Source organism: Electrophorus electricus, unplaced genomic scaffold (assembly GCF_041902795.1).
Source record: "Electrophorus electricus isolate QZ-2024a unplaced genomic scaffold, ASM4190279v1 Scaffold411, whole genome shotgun sequence".
NCBI lineage: Eukaryota > Metazoa > Chordata > Actinopteri > Gymnotiformes > Gymnotidae > Electrophorus > Electrophorus electricus.
The window spans coordinates 1-20,664 of NW_027658705.1; the positions used below are offsets into that span (position 1 = coordinate 1).

Sequence of the window (20,664 nt, forward strand, 5' to 3'; positions counted from 1 at the left end):
TGTGTTGTAAAGCCTTGCATATTTTGTGCTAGGTTACAAAAGAAATATACATATTTTTGTTCAAAGACTCGAGCAAGCATATAAAGAACTTTACTAATATTCTGTATACTGTTTAAATGTTTCATGCTATTGCTTTGATGGTAATTGAATTTTCTTTGACAAAATCTGAAGTTGTCTTATACCGGACATATTTTTTAAAAGGCCATTTAAAAGGGCAGGCCTTAATTGATGTGTAAACAATGAGGAAAAACATGATGTATTAAGTGTGGGATTTCTGGTGAATGGTTGCATGTAGACAGGTGAAACCTTGTATGCAGGTAGTTCTAAGAAATTTTATGTGGATGGAATATTCGATGCTATTAAGTGATTCATTTCAGTATGTCAGAATGGACCCGCACTAGGGGGAGTGGGTTCAGAAATAGGTTAATGTGTGTACTCTGATATTTTATAAATATGGTTTATAGAAAAAGCAGGCTTTTTAATATTTGAAGGCTTGTAAGTTAGGCTGTTATGATGACTCTAAAAGCTTGCATATTTTGTGTTAGGATTCAAAGAAAATGAACATTATAGTACTTGTGCTAAAAGTAGTTTTAATTAGTCAGTAATATAAAAATGAAATGTTTTTGTCATTCAGAGAAAGAGAAGATGATAGACATATAAAAGTAAATATTGCATAAAACTAATAAACCAGTATCAACAATAAGCCTTTTGATCTAAGCAGACATGGTGGGTCGTAAGGTACTGTGGGGCAACACCATTCAGTGCTTTGTAGGTCATTAGAAATATTTTATAATCAATACAATATTTTACTGGGAGCCAATGTAAAGTAGCTAAGATAGGAGAGATGTGATAACATTTTCTAGTTCTCGTAAGAACTCTGGCTGCTGCATTTTGACCTAGCTGGAGCTTGTTTAGGCACTTAGTTGTACAGCCAGATAGTAAGGCATGACAGTAGTCCAATTTTGAAGTGATAAATGCATCAACTAGCTTTTCTGCATCATGTGAGGAGAGCATGTTCCTAATCTTTGCATTGGTCCTGAGATAGAGAAAGGCAGTTCAATTAATTACATGAGCTTCGAACAAGAGACTGGGTTCTATAATCACTCCAAGATCTTTAACTATTAGAGAAGATGTGATTGAGAGACCATTGAGGTAATTATGGAATTATGTAATTAGAGATGAGGACCTAGCTGTCTCTGGGCCTAATAGACGCACATTTGTTTTTCCAGGATTAAGCGAGAGAAAGTTTCTCAACATACAGTGTCTGACGTCCTTTATGTATTCCTCAATAATACTAAACTGACATATGTCCTCTGGTTTGGCTGAGACATCTGCATCTGCATTTAACTGAGTATCATCAGCATACAGCATACTAGCACAGTGATTATGTACTATGTTATAATGTCACCTAGAGGTAGCATATATAAAGAAAAAAAGCAAAGGCCCTAGAACAGATCCTTGTTGGACACCAGAGCTAACCTTGTTAACAAACTGGTAGCAACCGGCTAGATAAGATTTAAACCAACAACATTTTTGAGTTTATCTAGTAAATTATTTTCATCTTTAGTGTCAAATGCTGCACTTGTTTGTAGCAATGCCCCTCTTGCACCTTGTTCACATGTCGCTGTATGTATTTAAAACCCTGTGTGTGTAGAGTGGGTTGGTCATTGAAGGTGTAAGTGTGCATGTTCATTGTTCCATGCCCATATTTGCTGTTCTACTTGTGCTTGCGTTATTGTGTTTATCATTCATCATCTTTATCATGGTGTACTGGTTTGTTTTATGTGAAAGCCATTACCATTACCGTTTCTGTTTTGTCTTGTTAATAAATGTCTGTCTGTGTCAAGAAACTCCTGCTCTGTGGCACTTGGGTCACAGAATGACCAACCTCCACAGGATGCCAATGCACTCAGCACTAGGACTACTCCAAGGGGGTGCGCCCATGGCTGAGCATGCTCCAAGAGGAAGCATGCTACTAAGGTAGAGGATTTGTCACGTCTAGTGTGGAGGGCTCCCAGGCTGGGCTCATAGGATGCAAACTGGCTCCACTGGGACCACTATGTGTGTGGTCTAGTGGCTGTGTTTCCTGCTGTTGCTTCCTTAATTTCTTCTCTCTCTATTCCAGGTGTGGGTTATGAGTACGTGGTGGATCCATCCAAAGCCGAGGAATAGGACTGCCTCAAGGGCTTCACCTCCATGATGGGCTCTCCCTGGGTGGCTTGTGACGTGTGGGGGAAAAGTCTGTCTCGGCATGTCTGGATTCAAGGCAGACCTTTGTGTGTCCTTCAGGGCCAGGGACATGTATGTATGAAGAACAGGGAGGGCTGGGAGGGTGGACACTTGTGTTTGTGTGCCTACTGTGTCTGTGGGTGCACTACCTCATTTGTCTCTGTTTGTGGCCACTGTCTCTGTGGGTGCGCCAGACTGTGTCTTGGCTGGGTCCTGCTGAGGCTGCTGGCGTTGCTGATCGCTGCAGTGCTTCTGGTCCTGTTGAAGTTGCTGCCGCTGCTGATCTCCACCACGCTTCTGGAACCATCTCTGCTGCACTTCCGCCCCTGTTAAGGCTGCTGCTGTTGCTGAACGTTGCCGCACCTTTGGTCCTGTCAGACCCACCATGGAGCGTTATGAACTCCACCTTTCCCCCTCATTCATGACATCTCCCTTGGGGGTGGCTCCCAGCCTGTCTTTCACTGTGCATGCACCAGGCTTGCGGTTACCATGGTGGCCTGGGGTTCACAGTCCCGATGGTGGACATGTCAGCGCGGGGGGGGGGGGGGGGGGGGTTTACTGTAATGGTACACTACAGCATATATGAAAAATATTATTGTGTAAATGTAACAGATATAGAAATATTATTTATAATAATATTATTATTTCATATATTATATTATATTATATTATGTTGTTGTTTTAATACTTAATGTCATTGGAAAGCCTTCTTTTTTTATTATGCTATCTTGTTTGTTTCTATGGCCAAGGGGAGTACAGATGCATTTTGTCATTTCTGGGCACCCATAGTTTGGTTGCATAATTATTTTATAACACGATTTTTTTCCTCAGTCTGTGGCCAAGCCAGATGAGAGTGGTACATAACACTCGGTTCTGTCTTGTTAAATGATTGATTAGTGATTAATGTACATATCACAAATGGTATAATAATCTACCCAAATATAATTCGATCCAAATGTTTTGAGAAGTTAAAGTAGCTTTTATTCATGGGCAAAGCTATCTTATGTTCCCGTTAGCAGGCTAATATCTTAACCTTTAGTCTGAGAAATCTCATTCCGAACATTCATTTTATTTTTAACTTAATGTGTTAAGAATTTGAAGAATCTTTTATTCACTTTTGTTTTGTTTTAATTCTCTGTATCCAGGTGAGTGCTCCCATTGCCATATTTTTAACCATTAGCTAGTTTCTGCCACTTAAATGTACTTGATATGTAATCCAAATGACAAAAGCCATTTGGTTTCTTTTGCATGAAAATTGTATGCCTCAATAATTGTGGCAGATGTTATTTTGTTGACGTCAGAATTACGAAGAAATTAATCAGAAAGTTATTTTCACTGCAAATATCAGTATAATATAATAGTGAAGTTATATTTTATTATTATTATTATTATTATTATGTGGATGTGTATATATAATTGAATAGGTTTTAGTATATTTTATAAATACTATTGTGTTTATTATGTATAATATATGAGATTAATAGTGCAGAATTTTAGGAAATAGATTTCTAATTTTTATTCACTTTTTTTGAATGATCTGAATCCAGAGAGAGAGATAAAGAGATTAAGTGTCAGGTTTGAAACCAATGTCCTGTGTCGTGAATCTTAAATTCTACGCAATAGTATAAACGTCTGAGAAATATTATATAGAAAACCTATTTTGCACAATGCTTATTAAACTGTTTAAATGTATTATCGATTGTGATTAATGTAATGATGAAAGTAAACAAGTTCAATAAATTAAACTATATTGTGCATTTTTAAAATGCAGTAAAAGTGTGTGTCTCCACCAAATCTCTTCAAATAATACGAAAGTCTCTGTCCTCTTTGCTTGTTTGCGGTGAGCAGCACTGTTAAATCACAATATTGCACAATAGATATTATGATAATCTTGCAACTTTTATATTACCAAATATTTTTTAAAAGATTATAAATAGCTCTTCGAAATATACGAACGTTTGTTTCTCTTTACTTAGGGAGCGTTAGTTTGCAATGAGAAGCGAAATACCGTAAAATTGCGCATATAGGCGTTTTCGGATTTAAAGCGCGGATGACTTGACCGCGAATCGCTAAAGCGAGGATATCTTGACCTCGGTAAAGGCCATAGGTATACCTACATTGGGAGTTTTCTGAGCGACGAACTAAAATTAGTCTATCCATTCCCCAAACAAAACCAATTAAAATGTACATAGCAAATATAACAGGATACAACAATTAGACCAAGTTCTAATCACAAATATTTCGCTTTTATAAAGCTTTAGAAAGATTATATAGCTAAAGTTTAACGCGACACAATTTGCTGGTAGTTCAGTTAGTAAAAGCTTTGACTCGCGTGCATTCGAACGCTCCTACATAACTGCTCCGAACGTGCCCGCACGTACCGCATAACACACACAGGTAGGAGATACAGATGTAAAATTAAGGACATATTGAAATGAATTGTTTTGGTGAACTTCATAAAACAAATATTAAAGTTTCTTTAATGTTGAAAATGTTTTGGAGTTGTAATCGGAACATAATCAGTGTTCTCGGAAATGTTCGAGTGCTGGGTATTTTTTTCTGATATTTCAAACGATGTTAGTGGACAAACGATAATGAGTGCGAAACTTTGAAACTGCAGATCACTTTACCTAGAATAAGAGGTGAGACTCTCATAGCCATTAAAAGGAGAAAGTAAGTTGGTTATTGAAATTTCACGGGAGTTGTGATGATTCTGAATATGTAATTAACATCAACATACGTTTTGCAAAAGTGTTTTTTTTTTTTTTCTCAAACCAATTAACAGGAGATTCACCCCCAAAAAAGAATCCCTTCAAATCAGGTAGAATAACTGGTTATATGTAGGTGTGTGAAAGTAATTTGTCATTCATTGATGCTATCTTGAACCAGTTAACAAGAGTGTATGAGCAATAAGTGATTGGGACAGTAGCATGTGTGGTGTGTGTGTGGGAGTTGTCCCTCTCTCTGGGTGCTCGGCCCACTGTGACACATGCAAATGAAAATCAACACATGCAGTAAAATGGTTTAAAATGTTAAAATATTGAACACAGAACACAGAAAAGTGCTAAATGTTGTTAAAATATGAGAAAAATTATTTCCTAATTATGAATAATTGTATAATTAAATATTTATTTCATTATTCACTATTCTCCAAATATCTTCCTAATGGTGAAGTTTGTTAGTCATGCTCACATTTTCACACAAGGATTCCTTTCCATACCACCTTTCTCCTCATCATTCCATTGTGTTCAGTGTAAACTGGTGTCATTGAGAAATACAGGATCAACAGGATTTCACCCCTCCCCTAGACTGCCTGATCCACAATTTCTGAGTTTGTCATTTACTCCAGGCCAATGTAGTGGTGTGTTGGTGTGAGAGTTCTAAGATAAAATTTTAAAACTTTTTTGTGGCTTTATTATAATAGTTTGCTAAATTATAAGAGGACTCCTAGGGGAATTTGTTGGTGTTCTCATTGAAGAATTATTTACTGACAAAAAAAGGTAAAACTTCCTTTTTATCATCTTAGTTTATTCAATATTTAATGTAGTCATTAACCGTTTACCGTTTAAAAAAACATTTCAATTACTTTTTAAGTTTCACAAGCAGTGTAAATCTTATTTGATGTATTAAGCACATTTTTAAATCCTTATAATTATGAGGAGATTATTGGTGTTGATGAGGCTGGGAACCCATGTAATCTGGCCTTCAACTCATATTTCCTCCAGAATGACACATTTCAGGTTTTTAAATTGTTCCATAAATTATCGCATTAATTTTCTTCAGGAATGCTTCATGAATGTACATTGTTACATCTTATCACTTAGCAACACATTTGTGTTTAATTTGAAATATAAGCATGTATAATGATCAACGAGATAAGTTATTGATTACCTTTATGTATCCCTCAACTTTGTTAATTGACAGTTGTTTGCAGAGCCGTATCAGTCTGCCACTGATTGTGCTTCTCTGTTTTTCCACCAACATTTTGTGTTGATGAACTGTTGTGAGTTTACAGTTATAAACATATCAGCTGTAATTAAGGTACTCAGATGTTGGCATCATCACTACAAAGGTATATGCAATCTCTGTTATGGGAAATACAAGCAGTGTGTATGTGCGCCTCCTGTTTTATATGCCAAGAAGCAAGATTAAAAGACTGGTTATTAAATATGTAACCACTGAAAATTACCTATCTGGAACATTTCTTTGCTATTCCTTGAAATATGCAATGGCAGAGTAGCATGAAACATAAGATACATGAAAACATACTTGAAACGTGTGTCTTGCTATTTTTGTTAATTTTTACCAGTGATCTTGATGGTTTTAAATGTTAGTTTACCTCTTAGTTATGAGTTTAGACATGATGAATAATGGTCTATTGCTGCACTGAGCACTAATAGCTCTAAGCGTTGTACTATTGCATTGTTCTTGTTATATGTCAGAACAGGAAAGTTTACCCCTCACCCATTTCACTATGGCAATGTTCCCACAATGGCATGCATGTGTTATCTAAAGAGAGTATCTACCTGATGTCTATCCTCAAAACCAGTGTAACGACTGTAACATATCTTTGCAATTTCTTGAAATATGCAATGGCACAGTAACATGAAACATAGGCTACATGAAAACATACTTCAACCTGTGTTTTGTTATTTTTGTTGGATTTTACCAGTGATCTCAGAGGTTTTAAATGTTAGTTTAGGTATTAGTTTCGTGTTTATACATGTTGAGCAATGGTCGATTGCTGCATTGAACACTAACAGCTTTAAGCGTGGATACTATTTGGAAAAGCAGGAAAGTTTACCCTTATCCATGTCGCAACTGGAATGTCTCCCTCTGGCCATCCCATGTATTATCTATAGAGTTGCTTGGCACCCCTCCTCCACTGTTTAACACTGTTAAACTATAGACAGATTTAGTTCAGACTTCATATTATCATCTAAAATAGATGTGTAAATAAATAATTAACTAAATTAACTAAAACAACTACTAAAATAACTATACAATTATTAACTAAATAACTTAAGTAAAATACGTTTATGGAAAAGTAGACCTAGATCTAATTATGGAGTGAAACGAATGAATTTTAAAAATTGTAAAATACATTTTTTTAAAGTGTAAAAAATGTAATAATTAAAATCATCTCCAAATAACTACAAAATTAATTTGTTTATTTAATCGTGTCATGGTCTGCCCCCTCACACTGTGGTTTTCATTGTTTTTTGTGTTATACGGTTCCTGTTATACGGTTGTGTTCCTGGTGGCTCACTTTCCACATTTTCTGATGTGCTTCATTTTGGTATTGCTAGGTATTTAGACAATTACTAGGTATTTAGACATGTTAAATGGGATTTTGTACAACCTAGTAATGGTAAATATGCAAGAATGGAGAGCATTAATAGGTCAGTTGTTCATTCTTTATCATATAGCCTATCTGTGATAAAAGTGTGGTAATCGCAAATATAACTTTTCCCTAGGTTGTTATAAAATGTCAGAGTGCACCCATTAACTAGCACATTAGCTATAGTTACAACAGACCTTCAGTGACAAAGGCTCTATGTCATAGATAAGCTGAACGAACTTTTTTCCCCATTTCATACATGTACAAATTTTATGGGTACTACAAATAAATAAATTCTTCCCTGTACTGATACAAAAGAAGTAAGCCTACCTAGATCACCAGAGGAGGCTGGTTTATCATTTCTTTCATTCCTTCCTTATCTCACTGACAAAAACATCTTGTTTACAGTACCCACTGACAAACTAAACTAGATTTTTTTGCATTGCTTAGTATGCCTCACTGTGCTGCAGGAGGGGTCAGGATTAAAGTTGCATGTATCCTTCTTTCAGTAACTGCTTGTTAATGCATCTCGGGTTACTCTCATGCTGTACTTTGCATTGTTAGTTGTTGCTGACAAGCAGCTGCTTCTCCATCTTTGCCCAGCAGATGGAAGTAAAAGTGGATCCAAAGCGTGTGCTGGTGACAGGAGGCAGCGGTCTGGTGGGGAAGGCCATCGAGCGAATAGTGATAGAGGAAGGGGGTGCTAGAGAAGGAGAGGAGTGGATCTTCCTGTCCTCCAAAGATGCCGACCTAACGTGAGTCTCAGTTTCTTAAATTTATGAATCATTAAAACAATAAACCGTTCAGTTAACAACACTTTTCACTTTAGTTAAAAGCAATCAATTTAGCTTCACAAACTGATTTTCCAATAATTCTTAATACAACAAACCATAAGGTTCAGTTAGTTTGATTGCAGTTTCAGGAATAAATGTAAATTTGTCTAAAGGGAAAGAACTCGGAGAACGTGAGCTGGAGTTTTGGCTCAGCCCCCTGATCAGCTAGTGGAGTAGCAGCTGTGGAGAACAGTAAGGACCTGGGGGTGAAAACCTGTTGCAGAGAAATAGGAGTTGCTGCAGTCATTGCATAAGTCCAATGTCAGGGTACTGTCCCCCTGCCTGTAGACGTTAGAATAATGTGATGACAGAGCACATGGAATTTTGGTTATGTTGTTTTATCACTTTTGTTCTTAGATTTGCTTTCACAACACTTCCTTCAGCTGGTGTGTGTTGTGCCTTAAACTGGTGTTTACTTCCTTCACTTTTTCTGCAGTTCTTCTCCTGTGACACCAATTTTCAAAGTCTCTCACAAAGAAATACAGACTGAAACAGTGCTTGTTATTCCTTAAAAATGCAGAACTGCTGCGGAATGGTTTATTTTAAGGTCAAAACTGGGATAATCAGAGAGATCCAGGGATCCAGATGCTTTTCTCTTAAAGGAGTGCCTAACAATTGCTTGGGAGCTGCTGGTAAACTGGAGCTGTAGCTGTTGGTGAATTATGATTCATATGATCTCTAATTTCTAATTTCTACTAATAAAACTGGAATAATCAGATCTATTTTTGTCCTGATCGTTGGTTAATTTAGATACTGTATGGAATAATAATTTTATATTGTTGTATTTTCATATTGAAAAGCAAGTGGCTCTAGTTATAATGACACTGATAGCTACTGAGACATTTATAAAATGGTTTGTGCAGACAAAACTTCATTGTACCAAGAACTGATTGGTCCCGGTGAAACAGGTCTTCAGGTTGCAGTATTCTCCTTTTTGGAGCAGTTGAACTATCTTAAAACTGATGCCACATTCACTTCCAACAACAATGAGTTGGAATCAAATTTCCAATTAGAATCATCCCTAACTAAGTGTTAATGGAATTAATTTAAATCTAGGCACATTGATATTTTATTGTCTCTATTGAGTGGCTTGTGGTGTGTCCCTGTGATGAAAACTGGAGGTTTTCTCAGAGTGGTACATTGCTGTCTCTTGTTTTAGAAATGCGGCTCAGACGAGGGCTATTTTCGAAAAACATCGTCCCACGCATGTAATCCATCTTGCGGCCATGGTGGGTGGCCTCTTCCGGCACTTGAGACAGAACCTGGATTTCTGGGTAACACACTGCACACATAAACTTATATAGGCAAATATACAAATTATTTTGTTTAGTGTGTTTTGACTGCATTTTCATTTTTCAGAGACAAAATGTGGCCATCAATGATAATGTTCTGCACACAGCTCATGAATTTGGTGTGGTCAAAGTCGTCTCCTGTCTGTCCACGTGCATCTTCCCAGACAAAACCACCTACCCCATTGATGAGACCATGGTACACACCCTCAACATCGTCCTTTTCCCCCAACCTCATATGGCAGTGTTCACCTAGCAAACCCACAAAAAAAACCCAAAAAAATATATAATACACCCAACTGTTCATGTTCATCATTCTCCCTCAGATCCACAATGGTCCTCCTCATTGGTCTAACTCCGGTTATGCTTATGCCAAACGGATGGTTGATGTCCACAACAGGTGAGTAGTTGTATACAGACACTCCTGTCTCCCTATGATCAGTGGTTACTAGGTACTAGTTTGTTTATAGCAGGGCTGTCAACCTGTTATCTGAAGGAATCCAGAATGATACTTCCTACGATCAATCCTTATACAACACACTTTTCTTATGATTACAAATGCAATTATGCTACTACTATTTAGGATTGCAGTCAGGGATCTCTGCAGTCTATTTGCTTTTGATAATGTGCTGTATTCTAATGTGTTTGGGGAACACTGATGTGTTGCAGAGCTTGTTTTCAGCAGTATGGACGGAGGTACACTGCTATAATCCCCACAAATATATTCGGTCCCCATGACAACTTCAGCATAGAAGATGGCCATGTTCTGCCAGCACTTGTCCACAAGGCCTACAAAGCAAAACGTAGGGAATACACACACACAGGCACCCCCTCGACACTCTCTATACTAATTAATATAGTAGCCACATTACAGGATAAATATGTAATTTTAACTTGCAAAGTGAATTAATTTAGAAATCTGCTTAAAATTTATATGAATAAGATGAAATGAAACTGCTTTCAGTCTTCTATTTTCTTTGATGCCTCAGGACTAAACCAGTGTAGCATAACACATTATCATTATTATATCATTGTTTTCAGATGAAAACATCATATCTCAGTTTTTATAGTTTTCTTTTTTCCGCCATTTGAAAATGCCTGCTCTTTTACATTGTGTGAAGATTTCACTTCAGTTTGTAGAGAGGATAAATTACCAATCTGTAATGTTTTCCAGGATTGTGAGATGCTAGAGTTGCTTCAGAGCTAGTCCAAAATTAATGAGCATGAATAAAGTGAAATAGCTAAAAATGAAAAATTAAAAGTTTCTTACCACTTACCACATTTCCTTACATTTTAGAAATTAAAAGTATGTATTATATTAAAAATAGGAACGAAAACTTTAAAAAATATTTATTCTGGTTGTCTCCTTATTACTGATCTCCAGCTATGCATTTCTGACAATGGAGATTTATTTGAAACTCGAGTTTATGTATGGTTTTATTGTGTTCTTTAAACAATAAAAGTGGGTTAAAAATTAGAATGCTTAGCTTGTGCATTCATGTGTATGTTAGTGACTGGGACACCTTTAGAGGTGTGTGGCTCTGGGAGTGGCCTTCGGCAGTTCATCTACTCCCTGGATCTGGCTCGCCTCTACCTGTGGGTGCTGAGAGAATATGACGAGGTGGAGCCCATCATATTATCAGGTGGTCAATCTCTCCACATGACACAATTCAGCAATATTTTAATTAAATCTCTCCGTGTATTTTCTCTCTAAATCACACATTCTGTTTCAGTTGGAGAGGAGGATGAAATTACCATTAAGGATGTTACTGATGCGATTGTTGAAGCCTTTGAGTTTACAGGACCTGTGGTTGTATCCTTTCAGGCATACTCACACATAAATCAGTGAAGAATTTTCCCCAACTGCTACTACAGCAAATAGCAATATGCCAAACAATGAGTGAATACATTTCTGACTGATTTCCATGGATCCTCCTGATTAATTTAGCTAGTAATCATCAAGGTCTTCATAAATGAATAGAAATGAGATGTTTCAAAATAGGAAAAGTACTGGTAGCAGTGCTACAACAGTATGTCTACATTAAGTGGAGGACTAGAGTCTTCTGTTGTAATGAAGTAAAGAGAATGCAGTGTAATACAGTGCATTTGTTTCCTCTTGTAATTTTTATGTATTATGTATACAACATATGTATATACTAGTGAAATGGGCAGTGTCGGAAGGTTCGTACTCTGTTGTGGAAGTTTGATTCTCATAAAAAGAGTACAGGCAGTTTGTTCTTGACTTCCTTTGTTCAGTACGACACCAGCAAGTCCGATGGTCAAATGAAGAAAACGGCAAGCAATGCTAAACTCCGCCGATACCGTCCCGACTTCACCTTCACGCCCTTCCGCACAGGTAAACATCTCCAATCCTACCAAACGCACACAAAATATCTAACTTCAGATACTCACAGTACTCATGATAACACCTTCTGCTGTCTTTCTTCAGCTGTGAAGGAGACGTGTGATTGGTTCTCGGCCAACCATGACAGAGCCCGCAAATGACAAGAGTACAGGAGACAAAACAAGGTTGAAAGGTGCAATGTCTGTGATCTTGAGAAACACTAAATGTCCTTCTACACACTGTAATTAAAAAGAGTAATGTTTACAATCTTACTTCTGATCCACCTACCTTGACAACTACTGAATAAGGTTACATGAGAAAGATATGCATTTGGCTCATAATCCTTACAGTTAAACTGTGCTTTTCCTATAGATATTTTGAATATTAGAACTTTCTCGGGGTTTCATATTACAGGTTTGTAGTGATACTGAATTTTTTTTTTTCGTCTGTTCATGGTTATATGTTTACAAGTCTGCTATTTGAGTGAACAAAATGTAATTTGATTCATGAGCCGTTTTTCTTATGAAACATTTAATGTTCTGAACAACATTAATGTCATTAATTTGATGGCACTAATTTAAGTGGTCATTTTTAGATTAAATAAATATTCAGCAAACTCTCAGCAGCATATCAATAATGTAGGAGTATATCAATAATGTAGGAGTATACAGCAAAGTGTTTTGATGAATTCATGGGTGTTTTTTGATTATCGTTATGTCTTCTGTACATTACACTCATCACTGTTCAGTGCAGAGAAATTTGATAGAGTTGTTGGGTGCTGCCATACATTGTCCTAAACCCAGCACACAGCTGTACTGGGTCCCATCTTTGGGTGTGACTGATATTTATTTTCTGGTGGGTGCTTCCCTCTTCAAAAGTGTGGGAGAGGTTATGTTCTGGTTAAGAATATGTACATATGAATATGCATACCCATGGATTTGCACAGCAGGTAGTATTTATCAACAAGGTTTCTGAATGCTGGAGAGCAGAAGATGAAGAGGAAGAGGAAAAGGAGAACTGTAATCAAGCCCTTGCTTGGTTTATTTAATCAAACACATCCTAGGGAACAAGGAAGGAAAAGGATACAGGTAGGCCAGTATGTAGCCAACATTTTTTAAACAATCCCTTACTTTCAGATGAGAAAAAAACAAAATACAATGAACCCAAGTGCTGAATAGTGGTATGCAAACTTCAAGAATTGACGGGATGGTTGAGTGATAATAGGAATGTGAAATTTTGCTTCTCTTCAAAAAACAAAGAACAAGAATATTAGGACAGCCTATGCCATCCCAAAAACTTTGGTACATTCAGTGCAAGTATAAATCCAAAAATAAAATATCATAAGGGATGAAATTAAAATGAGCGGGGCATAAATTGGAGCGCTATCATCTGATTCTAGGTACACTAGCTACAAAAGAGCAGTAACTGTAACAAGTTCAAGTACTTTTTTCCTTCATGCTTTTGCTCTTTCCAGCCCATTTCAAATCTTTCCAGTGATACCCGGGCTAACAAAGAGAAAAAAATAACAAGCTCAAATCTGTGAACGCTGGAAAAAAAACACATTCATGAAGGGCTGTGAGTGTACAATCCGAAGGTCGGTGCAGCGGCAGAGTCACTGAAAGATGTGAAACACAATTCAAGTAGCTGTGGTGAGAGAATGTGTGTCATGCAAACATTTCAGAAAATGTGAATGTGAAAAATGAATGAGTGAAACTTTCAGACAAAAAAACAAACAAACAAACCTGTATTTCTTACAAACAGCAAGCAGCATTCTGAGGCCAATCACTCAATGTTTTGTTCAGAATATTATTTTTTAAAAAAGCAAATCAAATCACATTACTCCAAAGGTCCACATTAAGAGTATTTCAATTGGGTAGAAAGAGTGTCCAATTTAATCTTCCAAATCTTCCCGTGCTTTTTAAATATCTTTGAACATGATTTTGAGGAATCTTCATGTGCTAAAAACCAAATGAGGGCTGGAAATACGACATAGTAGGACCACAAGTTCCTGGCTTTTTTGTTTTCCCGGCTACATAGACAAAGGGTTGATGACTTCCTACATCCTGTACGCCATCTGAAAAGAACATGTGTACTAGACACTCATGTGCATAATTCATACTGCCCCTTATTAATCCTTTTCTAGAATCATTCCTTAAGATGTTTTTTTTTCATTCTTCATAGTGGACACATTACATTGGTACATTCAAGTGCAAATTGTGCCACAGGCTTACATGTTAATTGCAGACCATATGCCTACTAGAATAAGTACAAACACAGCAATGTATAAATGCAATAAAACAATGATTGTGCATTTGGAATTTTCAGTACATTATGGTGTATGAATATATGTATACGTATATATGTGTGTGAACATGAGTGGTCAGCCTCATAAGTCAACAGTGATTGTGCTTTAGGTGACCCAAAAAAGCACTGGTAATTTAAAAAAGCCTACATCTTTGCAACATCATGAACATTCATGCTGCGTTGTTGTGACTGATAAAAAACACACACAAACAAAAAAGACTTTTTGCAGAAAGAGTGTACAACATTAGGCTGTTACAAAGTTAAAATCCATCACATGTCTGAGAATGTAATCCAGCAAGGGTGTGCAGTGGAACATCACTTTTCCCTTGCCATGAAATAATTGGTTAGAAGGTGCCCAAGAGTCCCATGTTTTTTGTTTTTTTTTTACAGCACAGCCGCTTTGATCTTGACTCATTTTGTCCATTACATGGTGGGGACTGGCAACAGCCTAGATGGGCAACAGGTGTCATCAGATGTCACTGATCATACAGGCCCACTGGTCTCATCTGCAAGGGCCCATGTTGGCAGAGGTCACAAAGTGAGACAGTGCAACAGTTAAAATGGGTTGTAAGTGCTTTCAGTGACTATGCCAACAGGCATCAGGAGTTCGAGGCGCTTGACTTAGGCCTGAGTGCCCAGGGGATGAGTGAAGGGTCACTCCAAGCCGAAGGTGCTAGTCTCCTCCACCGCAGTTAGCATCTTCTCATACAGCATGGAGAAGGAGGGGTATGGCGGGAGATCAAGCCGGTTAAAACAGGTGTGGGCCCTGTCCAATCCAGCACACACACACACACACATGCAAGCAAAGGATATTTTTAGTTCAGTGATGTTATGGCATGCCCACCTCTGCCATCTAGTGGATTTCTTGAACAGTGCAGATCAAACTAAAATCAACAATCAAAGTTACTTCCAAAATACTTGACATTTTACATTTAGCTGACATTTTTATTCAAAGCAACTTACAATCATGATTAACTACAACTTGAGGGTTAAGGGCCTTGCTCAGGGGCTCAACAGTGGAAACTTGGCAGTGGTGGGGCTTAAACCAGCAACCGTGCAATTACAGGTCAAATACCTTAAGCACTAGGCTACCACTACCCTACCACTTGGTGGGCAACCTGACAAGACATATTAGCTGTAGGAAACTGTTAAGCATCCTTAGCAATCCAAATAGGTTTACCTGGGTAAGGAGGTAATTTTGCCCCACTTTTCCACACAGAAACGACGAGGTCCGTTGCTGCCTCTAAGGGAGGCAAAGCCTTCATAAGGAATACTGGATGTCCCTGTCACAAACTGACAATGGAAAAGCACCTTGTAAAGCACTGAAGCACAAAAATGTGTGTTATTTGTTGTGTGTATTTTTTTCTCAGCCAGTAGTGTGGGTCTTTGGGGGATGGCTTACCTGAAGCAGCCTTAATCTCTGCTCATTATTGAATCGTTCCACTGCAGCCCAGAACCAGCGAATAACAATGTGGTTGTCATGATAACCTGTAGAGAATCACCAATCAGGTGACATCAGTGTCATATATATATATATATATATATATATATATATATATATATATATATATATATATATATATATATATATATATATATATATATGTGAAGGTAAAATGGTTATTAAGTATGATGTAACCAAACAGGCTTGGTGAATTGTAACCCAGCTATTACATCACTCACATACTTCAGCACTGCATATATTTGATTATAGTTTCAAGATTATCCCTCATGAGCTCACAACCTCTTAAATGCAAAAGTTTTACATAATATCTATAAATCACGTTACCTCCTCTGTATTCAGTATTGTTTCTCCAGTCCACCAGATCAATCTCTGCTGTGCCCGCAATCACCAACTCAAGCTCCCTTGCATCGAACACGGAGACCAGCCGTGCATCCACAACCTGCACCCATAAGTACTGTTAGTTTTTGCTTTTGTGTACAGCACAGGAAATACAGGAACTGTACGTTTTTATTTCAGCGGTCTTCAAAAACTAATAAAGCTTACTCGGCTTAGTTTATACTTATTATTCAACGATAGATTATTTAAGATTGAGGCAAATAATTATTTGTAACTGCTTGTATGAAACAAATATATATGAATATCCCATCCACATACCATTTCTTTAAATTTTGAGGCCATATATTTCATATTAAGTACTAAAGGTGTGCTGGGATACCGTGAATAACGTGAATTTGTCTGATAAAGACAAATATGGACATGTCAAAAATTAAGAAATTCTGCCTTCCAGTAAATAGTATCAGTTGTATGTGGCCAACCCTCTCAATATTTGAGTTCAGGTGTTTCAACTACACCCAGGTGTATAACAGATATATAAAATCAAACACAGTCATGCATTCTCTATTGACAAACATTAGCAATAAAATGGGTTGTACTGAAAAGCTCGGTGACTTTAAATGAGGCACTGTCACTGGAAGCCACGCTTGTCATAAGCCAGTTTGTGAAATGCCTGCCAGGCTAGATCTCCCTTAGTCAACTATATGTACTATTATTGTGAAATATTGTGAAACAAAGCAGTACACAATGCAAAACAGGTCAGTGATGCAAACTGAAGCACATAGTACAGCAAATCAACAATTTCTATAAGACAATGGAGACTACTTTACCATTAAAAACTGATCATGATTTAACTAACCAAAGCCAAGTATCCTACTAGTATTCTCATTTCATCATGGCTTCTGAGTCATTTGTTGCTTGTGTTAAGTGCAGCATCATTAGCAATAAATTTATCTCTAAGAAGTGTAGATTAATCAGTAGTTTGAATGAGAAGAATTCAGTTTTAGAAGAGTGCACTTAGGCATTAAAAAACTAGCAGACTATAGCATCAATTCTAGCAGTCCTGGGCTGAAGCAGACAGATTTACAAAGAGTAATGTTAAAAAGGTGTGTGAGGTAGTGAGCACATTGTCGAATACTACAGTATGCTTCTTTTGGCACGGCACCGAAACCTACAGCAGGTTGTGAGCACTGCACTGCTGGGTGTCTAAATTGTGCTCAGAAAACAGTGTGGGTTTTATAGATAGGTAACCAAACTCATTTTGAGTGCAGGCTTGGCCTTTTGAAATAGGATGGCATCCACCCCTCATGGGAGGGTGCTGTTCTCATTTCTGATAGCATAGCATAGTATGCTAGGCTTTATAGTGCAGCAGTAGTGGCAGTTAATTGGAACTAAACCGACTGTCTGCGAGCTGCACTGAGACCTTACCTAGGTTCTACCCTGCTGAGACCGTCTGTTCCTCATGTTTTCCAAAATAGATCCTGTAAAATCTGTGTTAAAAACTTGTGTGACACTAGATAATACCAACAACCACACTAAATGTAAACTAGGATCACTAAATATAAAATCTTTGTAATCTACATTTAAGGCATGACTGTGTACAAATTTGAACAATTGGGGGTTAAGGGCCTTGCTCTGGGGTCCAAAAATGGCAAGTTAGCAGTGGTGGGGCTTGAACTGGCAACATTCTAATTAAGAGGGATAGTACTTTATCCACTGAGCTACAACTACCAGATGGCCCACAATAATTCCTTCCTTTCTGGGTTTAGCTCTGCTCATAACCCCTGGTTTAATGGTCCTGAAGGTGCTGTAGCCACAATATATGAGATGTAAGCATTTCTCAGAAAGAGGCTTGAAGGTTAAATCTCTTGAATTCCTTATTTTCAGTGTGACCAACTCATCTTCAACCAAGAAAATTTCACAGTTGTTTATGCAAAATTACTGTCTACTAACCACTGGGCCCTTGCTTGAAATTTTCCACCTTTATATATATATATATATATATATATATATATATATATATATATATATATATATATATATATATATATATGAGAGAGAGCGAGAGAGAGAGAGAGAGAGAATATTCAGATTTATATAGAATCTTCTTTATATATATTTATATATATAAATTTATATATTATATATATAAATTATATATATATATATATATATATATATATATATATATATATATATATATATATATATATATATATATATATATATATAAATAACATTTGTGTGACTGGACATGTGCTCCCTGGGAAATGAATCTATGACCCATATGTTACTAGCACCATGCTCTACCTGCTCTATCAAGTGAACCAATTCTATATAAAATACTAGTATAATGCTTTCTTCTATGGAGACAACAAAACAATTTTGTAAGCTCTGGACAAGAGTGTACACTAAATGCTGTAAATATAAATGTAACATATGCATGCACTCTGTGGCAAGAGTTTGGGGAAGGCCCTCTCTTTTTCCAGCATGGCTGTTACCTTGCAAGTGCCACAAAGACATGGTTTGACAAAATTGGTGTGGAGGAACTTCAATTGCCTGCACAGAGCCCTGACCTCAACCCCATTGAACTTGACTGTGTTTGAACTGAAATACTGATTTTCAGATAGACCGTCTTATCCAACATCAATGCTTGAGCTCACAAATGTTCTTTTGACTACATTGGCGTACATTCCCATAGCTATCTTGTGGAAAGCCTTCCCAGAACAGTGGTAGTTCCAAGAGGGGGTGGGGGAAGTTCCATATTAATGTGTACGGTTTTGGAATGGGATATCCATCAAGTTCATACAGCTGTGTTGTGAAGGTGTCCACATTCATTTGGCCATAAAGTGATCAGTCATAACATTAAAACCACCTGCCTAATATTGTGTAGATCTCCCTCATGCCGCCAAAACAGCTCTGATCCATTGAGGCATGGACTCCACAAGACCACTGAAGGTGTCCTGTGGTATCTGGCACCAAGACATTAGCAGCAGATACTTTAAGTCCTGTAATTTGTGAGGTGGTGCCTCCCCACTTCACATACTTCTTCTTCTAGCACATCCCACTGATGCTTCATTGGACTGAAATCTGGGACATTTGGTGGCCAAGTCAGTACAGGTCAGAACTGTTATGTTCCTTAAATCATTCCTGATTTTTAGTTTTTACATTATGGTAGGGCATATTATCCTACTGAGACCATTGCTATTAGGGAAAACTAATGACATGAGAGGATATACTTGGTCTGCAACAATGTTTAAGTAGGTAGTAGGTGTCAAAATAACATCCACATGAATGCCAGGACCCAAGGTTTCCCTGCAAAACATTGCCCAATGAATCACACTGCATCTGCCATCTTCCCATAGTGCATCCTGGTGTCATCTCTTATCCAGGCAAGCAATGCACATACACCCATCCATTCACACGTTGTAAAATAAAATGTGATTTGTGAGTCCATGGTCCAGTTCTGATGCTCACATGCCCCTTGTAGGTGCTTTTGGCAGTGGGCAGGCGCAGCATGGGTGGATATGGGTGTATGTAGTCCCATACACAACAATCTGTTATGCACTGTTTGTTCTCACCACCTTTCTATAATGGCCAGCATTAACTCTTTCAGCCATTTGTGCTATAGAAGATCTGTGACATTGCACCAGATGGACTAGACTTTGCTTCCCATGCATATCAGTGAGCCCCATGACCCTGCTGCTGGTTCACCATTTAGACCATTTTTGGCAAGTAGTAACCACTGCATACCAGGAACATCCCAGACATCTGCCATTTTTGAGATGTTCTGACACTCAATTTTTTCCTGGTTCCAACACATCACTTTAAAGAACTGACTCTTCACTTTCTGCCTAATACATCCGACCCCTTGGCATATGCCAATGTAACAAGATAATTATGTAACAAAATAACAATGTAACAAGATAACCGCCTGTCGGTTTTAAATGTGGCTGTATGTGTGTTTAAATGAGTCAATATGTGTTTTTTAATGCAGATGCAAAAAAGTTCTTGGTAGTGAACTCTTTTTTGGTTTTGGACCTTACTGTATGCCCAACAGTTCTAGCTTGGTCCACTCTCAACTCATTTAGATGTAACAGACATGAGCTCAAGTTGGAATGCTCTTAAGTGTTATGAATACATTTTTTTTAGTTATGAACAACATATAGATTTCCTCAAATAAGCTTTTTCGACTCTAATGACATGAAACATGATCCCCTTCCACAGAAAGACACCTGTGGCTGAAGGACCTATTCCAAAAGTGAGAAAAATGCATTTAATATAAGGGGAAATCACTTTAGAGATGCAAGGCACAAGCTAGTGCTGAAATCAGCGTTTACACCACACCATAGTTATCAGTTTTTGAGTGATAAGGGAAGGGTGTCATGCTGTACCTCGTAGAAGCCGCGCACCAGGCTCTCAGTCTGCTGAACAACCCCCCTCTCTATACGCCACTTCACCATACGCTCAATGTACTCCTTTTTATTCTTTTCTGAGACAGGGATATTAGCACCTCCGGGTTTCAG

The 20,664-nt window shown here is 37.6% G+C and overlaps 2 protein-coding genes and 1 long non-coding RNA gene across 4 annotated transcripts; 2 read left to right on the forward strand and 1 right to left on the reverse strand.

The window, feature by feature from the left end:
• The first annotated feature begins 1,851 nt into the window (after positions 1–1,851).
• LOC145655969 (uncharacterized) lies at positions 1,852–2,759 on the forward strand. Its single transcript, XR_014121788.1, has 3 exons — positions 1,852–1,980; positions 2,126–2,301; positions 2,424–2,759. It is a non-coding gene; the product is annotated as an uncharacterized LOC145655969 (long non-coding RNA).
• Positions 2,760–5,559: 2,800 nt separating this feature from the next.
• Positions 5,560–12,895, forward strand: LOC145655970 (GDP-L-fucose synthase-like). 2 transcript variants are annotated; one of them, XM_081709433.1, is made up of 10 exons: positions 5,560–5,729; positions 8,174–8,325; positions 9,563–9,677; positions 9,763–9,891; positions 10,019–10,092; positions 10,362–10,495; positions 11,204–11,335; positions 11,426–11,505; positions 11,949–12,048; positions 12,142–12,895. In XM_081709433.1, the coding sequence occupies exons 2-10, from the start codon at positions 8,177–8,179 to the stop codon at positions 12,195–12,197; spliced, it is 969 nt and encodes a 322-aa protein (XP_081565559.1). In that variant the 5' UTR covers positions 5,560–5,729; positions 8,174–8,176; the 3' UTR covers positions 12,198–12,895. The 2 variants fall into 2 exon arrangements, with proteins under 2 accessions (XP_081565559.1, XP_081565558.1); XM_081709432.1 differs by having other exon boundaries at positions 5,561–5,729; positions 8,177–8,325.
• Positions 12,896–13,048: 153 nt separating this feature from the next.
• Positions 13,049–20,658, reverse strand: LOC145655971 (E3 ubiquitin-protein ligase HECW2-like). Its single transcript, XM_081709434.1, has 5 exons — positions 20,533–20,658; positions 16,130–16,244; positions 15,743–15,828; positions 15,521–15,633; positions 13,049–15,106 (listed from the first exon to the last, which is right to left on the reverse strand). Exons 1-5 carry the CDS (start codon positions 20,599–20,601, stop codon positions 14,995–14,997), a joined length of 495 nt encoding a protein of 164 aa, XP_081565560.1. The 5' UTR covers positions 20,602–20,658; the 3' UTR covers positions 13,049–14,994.
• Positions 20,659–20,664: the final 6 nt, after the last annotated feature.